The sequence below is a fragment of the Lactuca serriola genome, chromosome 7 (assembly GCF_051521515.1).
Source record: "Lactuca serriola cultivar US96UC23 chromosome 7, Lser_US96UC23_V15, whole genome shotgun sequence".
NCBI classification, from domain to species: Eukaryota; Viridiplantae; Streptophyta; class Magnoliopsida; order Asterales; family Asteraceae; genus Lactuca; species Lactuca serriola.
In genome coordinates this window covers 62,385,289-62,403,524 of record NC_136414.1, presented here as the reverse complement: position 1 = coordinate 62,403,524, position 18,236 = coordinate 62,385,289, and the positions used below count along the sequence as shown (strand labels likewise).

Sequence of the window (18,236 nt, the reverse complement as noted above, 5' to 3'; positions counted from 1 at the left end):
TCGATATAGTGAGGATAACTCACCTCGCAGATGTGGACTCGGAAGGTAAACTCCAACTCTCGAATCACTTGACATAGGATCCACCACCTATTATCATAGTACAATATACTCATAAGTCCTTAACCTTATAAGGTACTCCATAACCCACTATTGATTCCCACACTCTACTTGCTCCAATCTCCTTTTCCTCCAAGCCTTCTCCCTCCAAAGATTCTCTTTTCAAGCTTCAAACACACACAATGGCACTCACACACACACACTGTAACGTCCCAAAAACACAGTCTGAAAATTTCGTTTAATTTAATAATAAAGACCATAGCCGATAAACCTCATATAAAATCATAAGCAATGTATCTCAAAATACTATAACAACTGTCAAGTATATCAGAGTATAAACATCCTAGGCTGAACAAATGGTGTATGCACTGCAATCTTCCCGAGCTCCTCTTTTGAAAACTGAGTATCTGAAACCAAAACTGAAAACTGTAAGCACGAAGCTTAGTGAGCTCCCCAAACTACCACATACCATACAAGAACATATAAACAACTATTGGGCCTTGCCCACTGCATCGGACCGAAGTCCGAAACTAACCAGGGCCTTGCCTTCTGCATCAGACTGAAGTCCGGAAACTGCATCGGACCGAAGTCCGAAACTAACTGGGGCTTTGCCCCCTGCATCGGATCGAAGTCCGGAAACTACATCAGACTGAAGTCTGGAACTAACCAGGGCCTTGCCCTCTGCCTCGGACCGAAGTCCGGAACTGACTGGGACCTTGTCCCCTGCATCGGGCCAAAGTCTGGAAACTAACTGAACATAACATTGCATAAACATAGCAAATAGCATAAACACTGATACTCCATACTGCATCGGACCGAAGTCCGGAACACATAACACAAACCCTGCCTGAATCACAAAGACCTCAGGCATACTATCTACTACATCGGACCGAAGTCCGAAAACTACTGTTAACTAAACGGGCCGGCATTATGGTCGTAGACTCGTTCCTACTGGAAGGAAACTCACCTCACACTGTAGAAGTCCCGCAGACTAAATCCCACACTGCCGAAGTCTCGCAGACTGTAACGCCCGCAGATCCGGGCTAGTCAATTTAGAGGCAATAGGGGTCGAAAACGACTTTTCGACAAAAAGATTATTTAGAATAAATAATCTTAACCAAGTTGTAGAATATGTCACAAGGTTTCCGTACATATAAAGAATGCCGAAATCCGAGTTAACGAAGAAGTTATGACCCGTCGAAGTTTCACGTCGGAACCGGCACGGCGCCGGAAAGCGTAAATAGTAAATTTATGATAGAGCGATATTTAGCCTTAGCGCTCTAAACGAAAGTCGTATAATATGTTAAACTAAGAACATCGATAAAAAGAACGCCCAAATCTGACTTCGTATGAAGAAGTTATGATTTTTCGAAGTTTCGGATTAGCGGTGTACAGCCCGAAATTCGAATTTTAGATCGATTGATTTTTAGCCGACACAACCTAAACGAGAATCGAAGATCTCGTTATTAGTAGCGTAACGATAAAAAGACAGACGAAAATGGACATCGGATAAAGAAGTTATGAGATTTTAACGGACCAATTATGTCCCGGCCTGTTAAAAATATAACTTTAAAAATAAAGTCAAAATTAGCCGACGGAGTCTAAACGAAAGTTGTAGAGTACGTCTCCACCTACGCGTGGATATAAAGAACGTCAAAAACGGAGTTCGTATGAACGCGTTACAAATTATAATAGCATATTTACATATTAAAATAAAGTATAAATCATGTATACGTACACACACACACACACATATATATATATATATATATATATATATATATATATATATATCATTAGAAAGGTATCGATGATGCGGTCATTATAAGACTAATGTTGAGTTCTTTCGATATTAGTTTAGTACAAATATCATTAAATCCATTTAAAATAGTATTATAGAGGGGTGTTTAGTTGTTTATATAACTAAAAGGTCATTAAGTAATTATGGAGGGTAGTTTTTGAAAATTCAATTAGTATAAATAAGAGCCTTGGGCTCTCATATTTCTTGCACCATTTTATTGATTCAAGAGTCTTTCTCTCCTTATCCCCCGAGCATTTCGGTCCCTCGTGATTCGACTTCTCTTTCTGTAGTTTTAGTATAGTAAGGTGAGCGCTGAAGCGCTGCACGAATCTTTCTTAGAAAGATTCAGCGACGAAGTTCTGCCCCTGCAGAGCCCGACTCCTAGCTAAAATCTCCTTGTAAGTAAGTTATGCTTACCCTATTTTAAAATATAGTTTATATTTAAAATTAGTATTGTTATTATAAATTTATAATAAATATTTGAGCTATTATTATGACTTATATAAGTGTCGTTATAATATCTTTTTAACTACTCGCGGTACGGGAAATCTGGTTTAAAGGGCCGCATAGGGTTATTGGATTTCAGAAGTGCTATACGCCAAAATGGTCCTGCCCTCCGGTGTTTTATGTCTGGCCCCTGTCTGTACATAGTGGTTGGAAAGTATTGTTTAAACGCTTATATAATAATAATAATAATAATAAGACTAATAATTAGTCACGGTAATATTAGACTAAAATATAGTGGTGATAATACTAGATTTCGTCGAAGGAGATTATTTTAAAGTAAACGAAGCGCTGTCCAAGTACCAAGTCACCACCTTCTCAAGTGAGTGCATAGTTACTTTCATCTTACACATAGATATGAAGTATTTAATATATATTACGTGTTGTGAGTGCATGGTCCCTTTCATCTTACACATAGATATGAAGTATTTTATTATAAATTTACGTGCTATGTGTGCATATTGTCTGAATACTTGCTGTCTATGCCGATGAAAGATTTTTATACATGTTTTAAATGATGTAAACTGTATAAAGTATTTTATAGCTACAAGATATGTTGGGTAAAACATTGATAGATGAATGATGAGGGATAAAAGCTGAAATAGAGGAACATTAGTAGCATGGACCTAGTGCCCTATAGGTATATATTGGCATCAGTGGACCTAGTACCCTATAGATGAGCACTGGCAGCAGCGCCACAACCCGTAGATGTTTTAGATCTACGGTAAACGTCCTAGCAGCTGCGCTCTAAGGACAGTATCGGCAGCTGCGCCTAATAGGGAGCCTTATGACCATGACAGTGGCGTTAAAAAGGTCAATACCGACAGAAGCGCCTCATAGGAAATGTCCCAATTCTGGCAGTTGCGCCTAAGTGACAAGATTAGCAGCTGCGCTTGACCAAAGTGTCATTGGCAACAATGGACTTCATGTTGTTTCCTTAGGATGATCCTTAGGAATGAATGAATGAGAAATAGCTGGTTCTTAGGGTAGATCCTTAAGAATAAAGAAGATAATGGGGATGGGTAATTGGGTTGATTGTTTGATTGTTAAAACATAATAATTATATTATTGTGGGTTGAAAACCCTATGTACTCACCAGGTTTCCCAACCTGACCCACTCAGTTTATTTGTATCACAGGTGTCGATATGAAGTCACATTACACTGAGAGATTTAAAAGAGATGTAGATCACTAGTGTAAATAAATGTAAGTTCTGTTTATGCTTATGTTTCTGTATTGACGATGACATCCCAAATGTTTTTAAAAGTGAATAAAAATATATTTCTTTAGAAATGCTTTGATAATGCGATTATCATGTTTTTCTGGGAACAAATTCCGCAACATTTTTATTAAAAGAAGTACTCTGATTTTTATAAAGCATAAACAAAATCGGTCTTTTCTGGCCGTGAAAATGGGGATGTCACACAGACTCAACCCCAGCTGTTGGATGACAGATTCCCGAACTGTCAACACCAAAATAACACCCAATTAATAATTGGGCTCCACCACATAACTATAAATACATACTTTGGGTAATTACAACATTAACCCTAGCTTGGCATACCTAAGCCCAAGGCCTAATCCATAGGCCCAAAGTTAACCAGGGATCAAAGCCCAACATATGGCCCAATTTTCCAAATTAGGCCCAAACCTCTACATGGACTTCCCGTAAGGTCCAATTGTTCACTCTAGTCCATCATGTCTCATTCTAAGGGCCCAATATCATACAACTATCTAGGCCTAAACTATGGCCCAATTTTCCAAATTGGGCCCAATCCTTCATATGGGCCTTACCCTAAAGCCCAACTAAGAAAATTGGGCCCAATCCTTCATATGGGCCTTACCCTAAAGCCCAACTAATTACTCTAGTCCATTTGATTATTCTTGGATGACCTAATAATAAACCAATTACCAAAGTCCAATCGAAAGGCCCAACTCTTGGCCCAAGTGAAACTAGGGTTTCACATAAAATGACAATTAGGGTTAAGTGTTTCTTACTTAACCCATTAAGGACTTAATCCATTAAGTCCAATATTTCTTAGATTAATCTTTTCCAATGATAATTACTTAATATTTCACTTATTAAATAATTCTCGTGTGTGTGTGTGTCCTGATAACTTCTCAAAATTAGGGTTTTCTCGCTTAGCCCATTAAGGACTTAATCCATTAATTCCTTTACCCTACTAGATAAATGGCATGGAATAATTTAGGCTTAATTCAGAATCCAATCCCAATGGCCCACAAGTGGGCCCAATAAGTCTAAGGCCCAATACTCATAATTAGGGTTTTCTACCCAAACATGGCCCAATAACCCCAAAACTAATCTCTAGGCCCATTAGGGTTTGCTAGCGGGGCACCACCCACTACCACCTCGGGTAGTGGTGGTCGATGGCGGCTCACGGTGGCGGCCACCACCTTATGGTGGTGGTTATTATTAATTTTATTATTCAATTTGCTAATTACAATTACAGGGCTTTAATCCAAAATACACACACTCACTAACACACATACACTAACTAATACACACACACAACCACACCATGGTGGCCGGCGGTGGCGCTTGGCGGCAGCCACCACCTTACGGTGGTGGCAGTGGATGATCTTCGAAAATCCCGGCTAAATGACACCCAAAACCACATAACTGCAACAGACACACACACACCTACACTTCTCTGTTGTAAAACGAACTCAGCCACCCCTAGGTGGCATATGACAGCGATAGCAGAAGCTTGAATGTCGACAGCCACCATGACTGGCTGCCATGGTGGCTCCTTTGCTCTCCAGCGAACAACACACGATGATTGCTGTCATACGAACGCATACGCATCCTGAAACACGCACCATAGAATAAATGGGGAAGATGAGGGAGGTCGCGAACCCATCAGGCAAATGGCAGCAACAACAGATCGTGTTCTTCTACTTCGTCGTCGGCAGTCGCTCGGGGCTTCAACATATAGGAGAACGAGAAGGAGTCGGGCGGTGGCGGCTAGCTGTACACCCGACGACAGATGACGGGCAGCAGCAACGTCTATCGGTGGCAAAGGAGCGGCGCTTCTGGTGGTGTGCGGTTCACAGCGACAACAGTTTCTCCAAACTCTATCCACTGCAACTTCGTTCGACCGGTCCCGGTGGTTTGCTATGGTTTTACGGAGGCAGCGACTGTAAGGAGGAATAAGGGTGGCGGCATCAGATTCGTATGATCGGAAAACGGACGAAGAAATGGGTGGCAGGTGGGAAGTCTCGCATGACGGCTGAAGGAATGACGCTAAGGTTAAGGTTGAACGGAACCTGGAGGTTAAATACCCGGTTCACATAAACTAAACTCCATAGTAACACAAACGGCCCCTCACTTCCAGATTTATTTTCAAACTTAGTCCATATTTTACACTTTTAACCCTGCCTTCAGAAATCTTTACAAACTGAATCCAAAACTTACCTTTTAAACCCTGATCCCATAAATTTCTTTCATGATAGATCCCTAAATTACCAATAAACCCTTAAGCCCTCAAATCTTTCCAATTTAAGTCCCGAACATACACTTTTAACCCTCAACTTTCAAAATTCTTCACAAACTAGTCCGGGACTTACATTTATTAATTTATTTAAATAAATGGGGCGTTACACACACAGGTATAAGGGCTCTTAAGGACTCTCTAGAACTGTAAAGAGGCCCAAGGGAGGCTAAGTTTCCTTTAAATAGGGGTGCAAACCCCGGGATTTAGGGTTTCATCTGCTAGCTCCTACTCGCCGAGTCCCAATATGGACTCATCGAGTAGGTCACTTAACACACGATCCCACCCCGCTGCTACTCGACGAGTAGGGCAACCAACTTGTCGAGTAGAGCTTAACCCAAGAAATCTTATTTAAAACAATACCTAAGAATCGGGGCGTTACAATATGCTTCTCCTTGCCACATTTGTAGCAAATCCCCGCCCGACAAGATCCCTCATGACTCTTGCCGCACTTGCCACAAGTGCGGCCCTTCTGGCCTCCTGATCTCGAATTAGCGGGCTTAGCCCGCTTGGCTGCTGGCTGCGACTGTGCCGACCGTCGGTCTCTTCCCTGAGACTCTGCGTCCTCCCTCGCCTGAGTCTCCAACTCGATCTCCCTCCTCCTGTCATTTTCTTGGAGCTCAGCAAATGTCCGATAAGACGAGTTCGCCACGAACTCTCGAATATCCCTCCTCAGAATGCTCAAGTACCGACTCATGCGTGCCTGCTTAGTTGCCACATGCTCAGGGCAAAAAAGAAAACCCTCTCGTGAAACATCCGTGTAATCACAATCACCGACTCTATCTTCTGTCTAGGCCAACCGTTCCCTCTCCACTGGGGGAACATACTCACCTCGAAACAGCGCAACAAACCTCTCCCAAGTCACCACAGCATGCTCTGCAGGAGTGAAACTGGCCGTCACAAACTTCCACCAGTCCTTCGCTCCCAAGCAAAGTTGGTTCAGCACGAACTACACCCTCAAATGCTCTGGGCATGAGCAAGTGTAGAAACATCCCTTAATATCAGAGATCCATCTCATCGTATCAATCAGATCATGAGTCGCATCAAACTATCGTGGCTTCATGTTGCAGAACTCCCGGTACAGCAATGATTCACCCCCTGCGGTCTAGCAGCAACAACAACTGCGGTGGAAACAACAACATATCGCTCATCAAACGTCTCGATCAAGGTGGTCTTTATAGACCCAAACATCTCCGGAATAGCCACTCAGATGGTTGCGGCCACCTCGTCATGAATCATCCTGCAAATCTCATCATCACTCACTCCACTGGTCTCGGGGTTATGGCGTGTACCCACCATGATGTCTCTAAAACACAACACAAAATCATCAGAGACTCGCTCGAGCATATTCTTACTTGGATTGCCTGTAGATTGGGTGCTTTCAGTAGTACGGACCCAATACTACCTTCCACACCCCATCTATAGTCACCCCAAGTCCTCCTCCTAGGATTCTAAATCACAAATACTCTATATCTCACGAACCACAGACTACTCTCTTAGTAGACACCTATTAAGCACATCTAAGCATCTTTTCCTAGATTATCTCCCGACTCAGAACTCAGCACATACTCAAGCAAATAACAGATAACACTGATTAAAAGCATCTCCTAGGCTAAGGCATTACAAATTAGGCAACTCTAGCCCTAGAATATGAAATACCTAGCTTACTCTCTAGCATGCAATTTTAGTAAAATATCGCATAACACAAAGTAAGGTATTTTAGGAAATCACCGTTCTTAGGAAGTTGGATATAGTTTATTAAATTTGAGAAATTAAATATATTCATACCATTTCTTCCTACTCATTAAATCAATACAAATGTCAAGAAATCAAGATGGGGAGAAAAAAGAACTATTGGTATCCGAATCTTATAATCTTATATGAATAGAATGATAAATATGAAGAAAAATATAAGAATATTTAATTTTTCGTTAAATTTATTAAAAGCCTCTACGTTTTCTTTTTGAGAAATTAAATATCATTCTATTTATTCTTTCTATTACTTTTAGATAACGACAAGTGTAATAAAAAAATTGTATTTTATATTAAATATGGCAAATATCATAATTTTAAGTAGATATAAAAATGACAAAAGAAAAAAACACAAAAATATTTGATTTCTCTTTAAGTTCAACAATATTATTTTGCACTCATCGTGAGCTTTTTGTGTTGCTTACTCTTGGCTATTAAGATTTAGTATTTTCAATTAATTTCAATCTTAATCGAGGATTGATAAGGTCTACATTGTAATTGATTATGACATTAACACATTTTTTTTGTTTAACTTTTAACTATATTAGCGTATAAAGTTTAATAAAAAAAATAGAATGAGATATTGGTGATTTTTTATTAATAAACTTAATATATTTATCATAAATAGTAAGTTAGTCGATTTAAAGTCATTTGTTAATTAGTATATATGAAAAAATAGCTTGGTTTGTGTATGAAAATTTGGATATTTGAAATTTCGGATATGAATAAAGATCATTATTTGAAATTCAGAAGAAATTAAATATCCTATTACATTTTATTTTCACTATCCTCCTACCCATATTAAATTGTGACAAATGGACTAAAATATTATCAATTTCATTAAATGTGTCATTAAATATAACACATATCATCATTTGATATAGTAGGAAAATAAATAGGAATAAAATATAAAAAAATATTTATTTTCTTGAAATTCAGATACCTAAATAGTTATGGTCATAAAAAATTGTAAGTGGTTTCTAAAAAAATGATAGATCTTTAAGTTTTAACGAAGTCCTCATATTGAATGCTAAAAATTGAAGAAAAAAAAAACAAATTACGGAAAAAATGTTAAAACTTAGCATATTTAAGTGTGTTTTTCTACAAATAAACCATTGAGTTAACTATAGAAATGTTCATTATGGTGAAACAAATCAAATATAGTTTTAGTCCAAGTGTTTTTTTTTCAACCTTAAGTATGGGTCAGGGACCAAAACATCGATAAAGCCCATACTTATAGGCAAAAAGGGTAACAAAAAAAATGTGGACTGAAACGGTAGATGTTTGCCAGGGATATTTTTGTAACTTACTCTAACCCTTATTTCAAATTTGAATTTCTCCTTGTTCAACGGCTCCATAACTGACTCTTTCCCCATATCCCTCCCCATTCGTTTGAAAATGCAGTTCACTTCCCCTAATTTCTCTCCGTGATCTCTCTATGTTTTCCAATAAAGGTTCATTCATACGATTCTTCTTCTAATTATGTGCAACCTTGCTCATCTCACATCAAAAATTCAACGTCAATGATCGGAAACCTTGAACTCAGAGAGAATCGGTTATGGATTCGATTTTGAATCCAGAATTCCTCATATCTCCCCCTCTTCGTCCATTTTTTTTTCTTAATTAATCTTTTTGGTGTTCTATTTTTGTTGTAATTATTTTAAATGTCTGAAATCTGCAGGTGCAGCCATGGTTGAATCAAAAGCCCGAACACTCCTATATAAGGTTTCTAAAGTTTTTTAGGTGAACCCTTTGATTTTAATTCTTTTCATCAAGTAATTATGCGATATATTTGTTCTTTGATTAATTGTGTTATAAAAAGTCGTTACATTCGGTGGATATATAGTTACAGGGGGTGAGGTTAAAAATTGTTCTTTTCCCATTTTAGGTGACTCCTCAGGTGATTTAGACTAATTCCTTCTTTCTATTTTTTTTTCTTTGAACGGAAAAATGCATTTCTAAAGCTTTTTTTTTTCTTTAGTGGCGTGTTTCTCTTTGATTTATGGGAACTTAATAGATGGAGGAATTAATTCAGACAAATGGTGATTTACCACTAACGACTAAAAGGAAAGACACGGACTCCATAGGTATTAATCCATCAGATGTATTCTACATATACTGCAAAACAGTATATTAATCAAGATTTTCTCTACAATATTTTTCTCAGGTGGTTTATATTTTTCTAAGGTGGTTTGAGGGTTGTCTGATTTAGCTACTAGGCCTTTACATTCTGGTTATTTCTAAAACCTTGTTTGTGATTTATACGTGCTACTTTCTTTAAAGAACCATTACATGCTAATGAGCTGTCACTTTCGGTATTTCATTTGTGCAAAAGACATGAATGTCTTTCTCACGCCTAGAAATAACCCTAAAAAACTCATCTGCAGCCACACAGTACAAAATGATAGTTCTGCGTTTAAACAAGGGTGTGTATTTGGTAATATTAACACAGCACACATGCTCATCCCACAAGTCAATCAGAATGCATCAAACATGAAAAACCAGCAACAATCTCAAAGATTTCGAACACAACGTATGGGTCAAAATATCACAAGAACATAACATAGGTTGCAAAATGACCATAATGCCCTTATTCACTCTCAAACAGGAAAAGCTGGTGAATCCCCCGTATCTATCTACATACGAGGGGTCAAAATACCACAACATAGTAAGTTGTTGATTGGAGGGGTCAAAATATTACAAGAACATAGGTTTCAAAATGACCATAATGCCCACTTACCACTTATTCACTCTCAAACAGGAAAGGAAAAGCTGGTGAAATCCCTCTAGGATAAGTTTCCATATTTTGGCTTCCATGTGGTTCGTCCCTTGACAATGTCACCACCACCATCTGCAAATCGAACCAGATGCTGAAAGTCTACATAACCAGGTTCATTTGAGCCTTCATGATTACTGTCCACTGAGGACGTGAGTGATTGCAGCACACTATTCATCATACACTCTTTCCGGTACTCTAGAGTAATGCCCGCAAGTTCATAGTCCTCCATGACAGACTGTGGAGTACTCTGCAACAAATAACAATGATATTTATACTTTTTAAATGAAACAAAGTAGGGTGCTATAATAAATTAATCAGTGAAAATATATTGTTATATAGCATCCTGCAAGTTCATAGAACTCTTGAATGGAAATGGAAAAGAGATGGAACTCCTTTCATCAAGTAATAACCATATTCTTGTAGATGAAATGAAAGTGAGATGCTATAAGAAATAATCAAATTGTTTATAGATGAAATGAAAGTAGGATGCTATAATAAACAAACCAATCAGAGTGAAAATATATTCATCACCATAAATAGTTATTAACTTCTAACTTTATCATTATTCTATTCATCACCATCTTAACTCTAATTTTGTAATATTATGTTTATATAACCTTTATACATCATTGTTTAATGAATACATTCCCGTTTGTTTAGTTAAACAGTTAAACAAACGGAAATGACCACGCGTCTCATTAGTTTATTTATGTTTGTGAGCGTTATTTATGTTGTTCGTTTACGTTCGTTTAAGTTAATTTATGTTCGTATATGTTTAATTTCTTTTATATATTACATTATTATATTATATGTTCGTTTATGTTTTCATATATGTTCAATTGTGTTTGTTTATTTATATCCCCTTTCGTTTATGTTCATTTAACATGTTCATGAATAAAAACAAATGAACATGAATAAGGTAATTTGTTAAACGGACGATCATGATTAGGAAAACTCGTTGGTTTATCCGTTCGTGATCGTTCGTTTGTTTGGTTAACTTAAACGAACGAACATGAACAAACTTTTGTTTGTGTTTATTAGGTTCGTTTACGACCATAATCATTATCTCATTGTTAGTTATTAATACATATTTATCTCTTGTAATTAATGAAATGAATTAAAATCTTACAACTAACATCTAAACAAATGTAATCATGAAATATTATGAATTAAATATGGTTTTCATTGATATGTTGCAAAATTTAATTAGGGCCCTTTTTTAAATGTATACATCATTGTAAAAGGAGTGATAATGCTTTATTGTATACATTTGAAATTGAAAAAGATTTTGAGTAGAGTCTCGATTAATCTTTTCTAAACGAAATCGGTTATGATCCGGCAAGAACCATAAAAATAAAAAATGTCGTGCGTATTAATCATGGATCAAGCACTCAAGTGTACCCATGTATTCACATAGTACTAATAATTACTACCTCCGTCCCAAATTAATTGTCCACATTTGACTTTTCAAATCTTTATTTTTCAACTTTGACCTTAAATATTTTTATTTTTTAATATATAATATTTGATGCAAAATATATGAATAGATTGTATTTGTAAATGTCTTTTCATTGTTATAACTTTCATCAAGTAATATATAACACAAATAAATATATTTAAGGTCAAAGTTGAAGAAAAAAAACTTTAAAAATCAAAAGTGGACAATTAATTTGGGACGGAGGGAGTATTAAAATTCAATTAAGCCAATGCTAAAGTTAGAGAAATATATGTTGTAGACTTGATTATTGTTTTGAGAGAGAGAGAGAGAGAGAGAGAGAGAGAGAGAGAGAGAGAGAGAGAGAGAGTCATATTATGTCTTGTTCTAACTAAGTTTATTAAGTAAAAAAGAAACAATGATAGTCTCCGTTAAGTCTATCAAGTCATTGGATAAGATAATACTTGCCTCAAGGATCAAGTTAACATACTTGACATTGTTGACATGTTGATTGAGATCCAAATCAATGAATGTTGGCTAATAGTTATGTCAAAATAAAACATATCATGTCAATACCTTGAAAACCTATTTTTCAATTTATAAAGAGATAAAATTATAATAAAAAAATAAAACTCGCAACTCTACTCACAGTTAAACCATTTCGAACACGAATTGCTGTGCTCTCATCAGGTTTCGCTAATTTTCTACTGTCATCAACAATAAGAGGAGGTGTGTCCACAAAATAGGGCTGAATTTCGGCGAGCACCTCATCTGGAAACTTTGATAATTTTCTTGTAACTTTGTTCATCATAACCCAAGTACTACAAATTATATAAAAGGGCCTGTTTAATTATAATTTTTAACCAAATCTACCAAAAGACAAAGAAAGTGGTATTCAAACCTTGTAGCTCTTGCTAGTATCTCGCCTGCCTTACAGTCATAAATCAGCCAATCACGACGCATGCCAATTTTCCCTAAAGCGGTAACCCAAGTTTCTACTTGGACCACACTATCCCTGAAATCGATTTGAATGTCTCAAGTGCAATGGTTTGTATAAGTAAACATGGTTTTTTCCTAAAACTAATAAGGGAAAATGACTTATAAACCCAACAAAGTTTCCAAACCATTCAAAAAAATCACAATTATGTTTTGTCTATTCAAAAAAATCCAACGAACTTAACATTTTGTCTAAAAACGTCTAATGTACACTTTTGTTCAATTCTCAATAGGGTCAACCGATTAATGAAAGTCAACGAATGATATGGCTTATGACGTAGAATTAAGTATTGGGAAAATGCATGTAAGACCAACGAAGTTTCGATACCGTTCAAAAAACATCAATCATGTTTTGTTTATTCAAAAAAAAAAAAAAAAAAAAAAAAAAAAAAAAAAACTCAATGAACTTAACCTTTTGTCTAAAAAAACCTAAAAACTTACGCTTAGATTCAATTCTTATTAGTGGCAACCAAATTCATTAGGTATACAATTAACTAGTTGGTAAATGACATTGCATTATATTTAATGACATGGAATAAACAGATTAGAATTGCCATTTATTATCTATTTAGGGCGTGGAGAAGAGAAAAAGAAATTGTAGTGGCTATTTCTTCTTCTTCCTCTTAATCGTTGATGTCCAACTCAATATCTACACAAAAGATATTTGATAATGCAAACCCTTGTGGATATAGATGCCCTTCTCAGATTTGGACATCTAGAACGGAGGATCATCCAGAGAAAAAGTTTAAGGCTTGTTCGAACAGATGGGTAAGCTTTATCATGTCCATCTTTTATCTATTTGTTTGGTTCCTTCAAAAACAAGAACTTATTAAGATAATCAACCAAATAAGTTCTTGTTTTTAAGGAACCAAACAAATAGATAGAAGATGGACATGACAAAACTTTCAATTGCACTTACCCAAATGTTTGAACAAGCCCTAAACTTTTTCTCTGGATGATCATTTATTCTAGATGTCCAAATCTGATAAGGGCGTCCACATCCACAAAGGTTTGTATCATCAAATATCATCTTTACAGATTTTGAGTTGGATATCAACAATTGAGAGGAAGAAGAAGTAACCACTACAAGAGATCGAAAATAGGCGTCGTTCGTTTTCCTTTTCTCCAACTCTAAATCGATATATAAAGGGCAATTTGTATATGTCATTAAATATAATACCATGTTATTTGGTAACTAATTAATTGTATATCTAATGAATCTGGTTGTCTCTAATGAGAATTGAACATAAGCGTAAGTCCGTTAGGTTTTTTTAGACGAAAGGTTAAGTTCGTTGGGGTTTGTTTTTTTTTTTTTGAAATGACAAAACATAATTGATGTTTTTTTTTTGAAAGGTTTCAAAACTTCATTAGTCTTGCAAGTCATTTTTCCAATATTTAATTTCACATCATAAGTCATATAATTCATTGACTTTCATTAGCCAGTAGACTGTAACGAGAATTAAACAAAAATATAAGTTAGTTGGTTTTTTTAGACAAAATGTTAATTTCACTGCGTTTTCTTGAACAGACAAAACATAATTAAGGTTTTTTGAATGGTTTGAAAATTTTGTTGGGCTTTATAAGTCATTTTCCCAACTAATAAATACCAAAATACTTGATGAGAAAATGGAAGGTTTTGGATTGACAACTTGAAAATAAAATAAGAAACTAAAAATGAACACAAAAAGAGGTACCAAATCGGATAACGAACTACCGATACTTGCATCTTTGTTATCACCCAGAATAAATTCTTATTTCGCATCTCAGGCGTTGAACCAAAATCGTCACTAAGTAGTCCCTTTTGTTTCACATGATTAAGGGATGTTTCCTAAGAAACGAACGCAAGGGTAGTTTAGTAAATGCACCCAAAAGACATCATACCAAAACTTTCACTTAAAAAATAAAACCCATTCATACCTGCAGGTAATTCATGATCGTCACTATGGTTGCAGTTCGATCAGCCCCTATCTCATATGATCTGATAGAAAATTTTTGACGGAAGACACGTTCTTGAACAGGAATTCTCCCTAAACTTAAGTTATCATCTTCTGAAAGCACGCCACTACCCAGATCCATTGAACTATGCCTCTTCCATTGCTTCTACACACCAAAAAAAAATCGTTGTAAATATCAGAGAAAAGAGCATATCCCAATCATGCATTTGATTGATTATTTGATTTATATTCTACAAATTCAAACACCTAATCATGTATGATTTACCTCTGTAGGGTCATGTGGATTGGCCTTGATTTGCAAACCTCCAGAATATGATATTCTTTTCATAATATCATGTGCATTACCCAGACCACCTCTATGTTTAGGGATATCAAAGTTTTGTGGTGGTGACTTCCTAACCATTGATGTAGCAGCAGCAAAGGAAAACATGATTTGGAGATTTTAATGCTTATATTTACTTCTTTAAACAGAGTCTCCAACCTTGAGTAATCAATGAACTGTGTTGACAACAAAAATAACCTAATTAAACAGCTATTTATATCCCTAGCAAAACAGACAGAAAATTAGATACAATTCACACGCATTTACAGAACAGGTCTATAGCCATACTAAGATTTTTCTCGATACTCTGCACAGAAATCTAATATGTACAAGCCATTCAAGCGTCACCCAAATATAGATCTAGAGTGATGTTGATTCATTGGTACTTGAGAGTTGTGTTCCTGGATTTTAGGAGTGTTTTGATTGATATAAAGTGTGTTTACTGGGACGTTGCAATGTTTTGCATGCTATTTAGGTATGAAAGCATCGAAAACATTCAATACTGTAATTCGATGTTGGTTCATAACTCAACTGATCAATTAAAACAAGATACAACGATATACCCATTACGAAGCATCAAATCAAACAGAAGTAACACAGAGAAACGGATCCTAACAGATGGACAAAAAAAAAAAAAAAAAAAAAAAAAAAAAAAAAAAAAAAGAGAGAGAGAGAGAAATGGAGAAACCTAGAGATCGTGCGAGAGCGAGAGCGAGATAGAGATAGAGATGGAGAAACCAACAGCACTAGATCATAACCATAGCAAATCGAAATTGAAGAAGAATTCCGAAAAGAAGAAGAAAAAGATAAATTAATACAGGAAATGGTGAGAGAAAAGGGCTTAGATAGCAGCTGGATTCAGAAGGAAACCGATTTTGGTATAAGGATTTTATAGTGGTTTTCGCCTATAACTTAAAGTTACATAGGGTATGGCCATGACTGCTCATCCCACCTCACGCTCTCGGTTATGTTGCCAAGATGAACAAATCTCATTAACTCTCAGTATCATTGTCTCATCCCACCTCACGCTCTCGATTACCCGTAATTATCATTTTTTTTTATTAATTGTTATTAGTAGTAGGATTAGTAGGTGGTGTTTTTTTTCATTCTAAAAACTATATTACTATAGAAATGCATTTTTTATCATTAAGGGGGATTTTCATTTTAACTTGCCTTTTGTTGATTTCTTGTTATATACTTACCTATATAATAATAAGAATATATAGTTTTAGTATTTTAAAGTCGATTAGAAACAAAAAAAAATCGTGATATGTCTTCTTGTAAAATAAAGTTAAAATAATACTATATAAAAGAGAAACTTATGTTTTTAAGAGCATTTTTTCTTAAAAATAAAACGGTGAAATCTCGACCATCCATTTTCATTTTAATAGGTCCAAAAGTGACATCCTCAAAAAACACACACGGATTGGACAAAATTTGGCGGCATTTTAAGGACGTTATTTTGAAATTCTCTCTCTCTCTCTCTCTCTCTCTCTCTCTCTCTCTCTCTCTCTCTCTCTCTCTCTCTCTCTCTCTCTCTCTCTCTCTCTCTCTCTCTCTCTCTCTCTCTCTCTCTCTCTCTCTCTCTCTCTCTCTCTCTCTCTCTCTCTGATCTAATCGTCGTCCCTTTCTCTCTCCATCCTAACAAGCTCAGATGGAGACCACCGAGAAATCGAACGCTCATCGCACCTCTGAAAACCTAGAACCACCACCATCACAAAAAGAACCCACCACACCCATCGCCACCATCTGCTGTGGTCACCACGATTTTCACCACACCGAGCAGCCACCAACTACTACCTTCTCTCCACGGGTATAATCAATTCTCTCGTTCCTCCTTCCTCTCTTTTTCTATCTCTCTGCGTCCAACCAGTTATCGGCCTCTTGACAGTAATCGGGGCACTCAATAAGCGGATCTGGTTATTTTGTAGGCGTGAAGATAGCCAATAGCCATTATCTTCGACACTCCCATCTCCTCCATCAGCCGCCATTTACCTTCCCGATATAAAGGTAATGCTATAATAGCTGTCAAACTCTTACTAATCGAGTCATTTTGAACCTAAAAAGTGGCGACTTTAAAACGCTTCGGAATCAGGATTGACTCGTTGTATGACTCTCGGCTCGCTGAGTGATTGATATCGGCTGTTCTTTGGATAATTGCGTGATTGATATCGGTTAATAACTTTGCTTTTGGAGCTGATGTTGTGATTAAGGAAACACCAGAGATGGATTCATATCTGATTATTCTTCTTGATTTGATCCTGAAGTCTTAACAAAAAGAAGGGGAACAAGAGAGAAATAAAAGTATCGGCTGTGACAAGACCAATAGGGTTTGGTGGTATTGTGGGAAAGCTTTATATAATTATTCTCATTATATTGGGCTAGCATTTTCACTTGGGTTTAAAATGATGATAGCCCAATGATAACCAATTTACTAAGGATGATAGCCCAATGATAATCAATTCAATTATGTATAAATATCATTAATTAATACTCCCTCCTTCTCAATATTATAGTCAATTTCTAAAAATAAATAGCATTTTTACCAAAATACATAAATTATTACTTAACCAACTAAGCATTTAATGGAACATTAAATGCAAAGTAAGGACAAAATTGTCATTTTATTGTATAAAGTTAGTGGTAATTAATGTTTTCTTAATCTGTGTGTTTTTTGTCTGTGGACAATAATATTGGGACGGAGGGAGTACTTGCCAAAATTTTGAAGACTTGAATTAAAGAAGGTTATTAAATAAATTTAATTTGGAACAAAATGATAATTTTAAAATATTAAATTCATTTATATAAATTAATTAAATTTTTTTAAACTAGACATCGGTATTACTTAATTTACATTAAATGTATACACATTTAATATAAATACAAGGTCCAAACAAAAATATTTATATTAAACTTGTAATTTTTTTACAAATATAATAAAATCTAATAATTATTTTTCTACACGAAAACTATTCACCAAAAGAGTTATTTATTGTCGCCACTTTGTGCGGGCAGACCTCTAGTCATGAGTAGGAAATTTATATTTCAATTCACAAGTCAACAACTATGAATCCTATTGTTTACCTAGGTTGTTTGTTTTACTGTGTGTGTGTGGGGGGGGGGG

General features: G+C 35.9%; 1 protein-coding gene and 1 long non-coding RNA gene across 10 annotated transcripts; one reads left to right on the top strand and one right to left on the bottom strand.

The window, feature by feature from the left end:
• The first annotated feature begins 8,932 nt into the window (after positions 1-8,932).
• On the top strand, positions 8,933-10,958 carry LOC145061957 (uncharacterized). 9 transcript variants are annotated; one of them, XR_013687354.1, is made up of 7 exons: positions 8,939-9,079; positions 9,307-9,368; positions 9,472-9,525; positions 9,607-9,712; positions 9,793-9,858; positions 10,013-10,293; positions 10,387-10,958. It is a non-coding gene; the product is annotated as an uncharacterized LOC145061957 (long non-coding RNA). The 9 variants fall into 9 exon arrangements; XR_013687353.1 differs by having other exon boundaries at positions 8,934-9,079; positions 9,472-9,712; XR_013687352.1 differs by having other exon boundaries at positions 8,944-9,368.
• On the bottom strand, positions 10,087-16,064 carry LOC145061955 (acyl-[acyl-carrier-protein] hydrolase FATB2, chloroplastic-like). The gene is made up of 8 exons (XM_079009553.1): positions 15,801-16,064; positions 15,056-15,288; positions 14,753-14,935; positions 14,530-14,663; positions 12,741-12,854; positions 12,489-12,660; positions 12,308-12,376; positions 10,087-10,651 (listed from the first exon to the last, which is right to left on the bottom strand). The coding sequence occupies exons 2-8, from the start codon at positions 15,218-15,220 to the stop codon at positions 10,412-10,414; spliced, it is 1,077 nt and encodes a 358-aa protein (XP_078865679.1). The 5' UTR covers positions 15,221-15,288; positions 15,801-16,064; the 3' UTR covers positions 10,087-10,411.
• Positions 16,065-18,236: the final 2,172 nt, after the last annotated feature.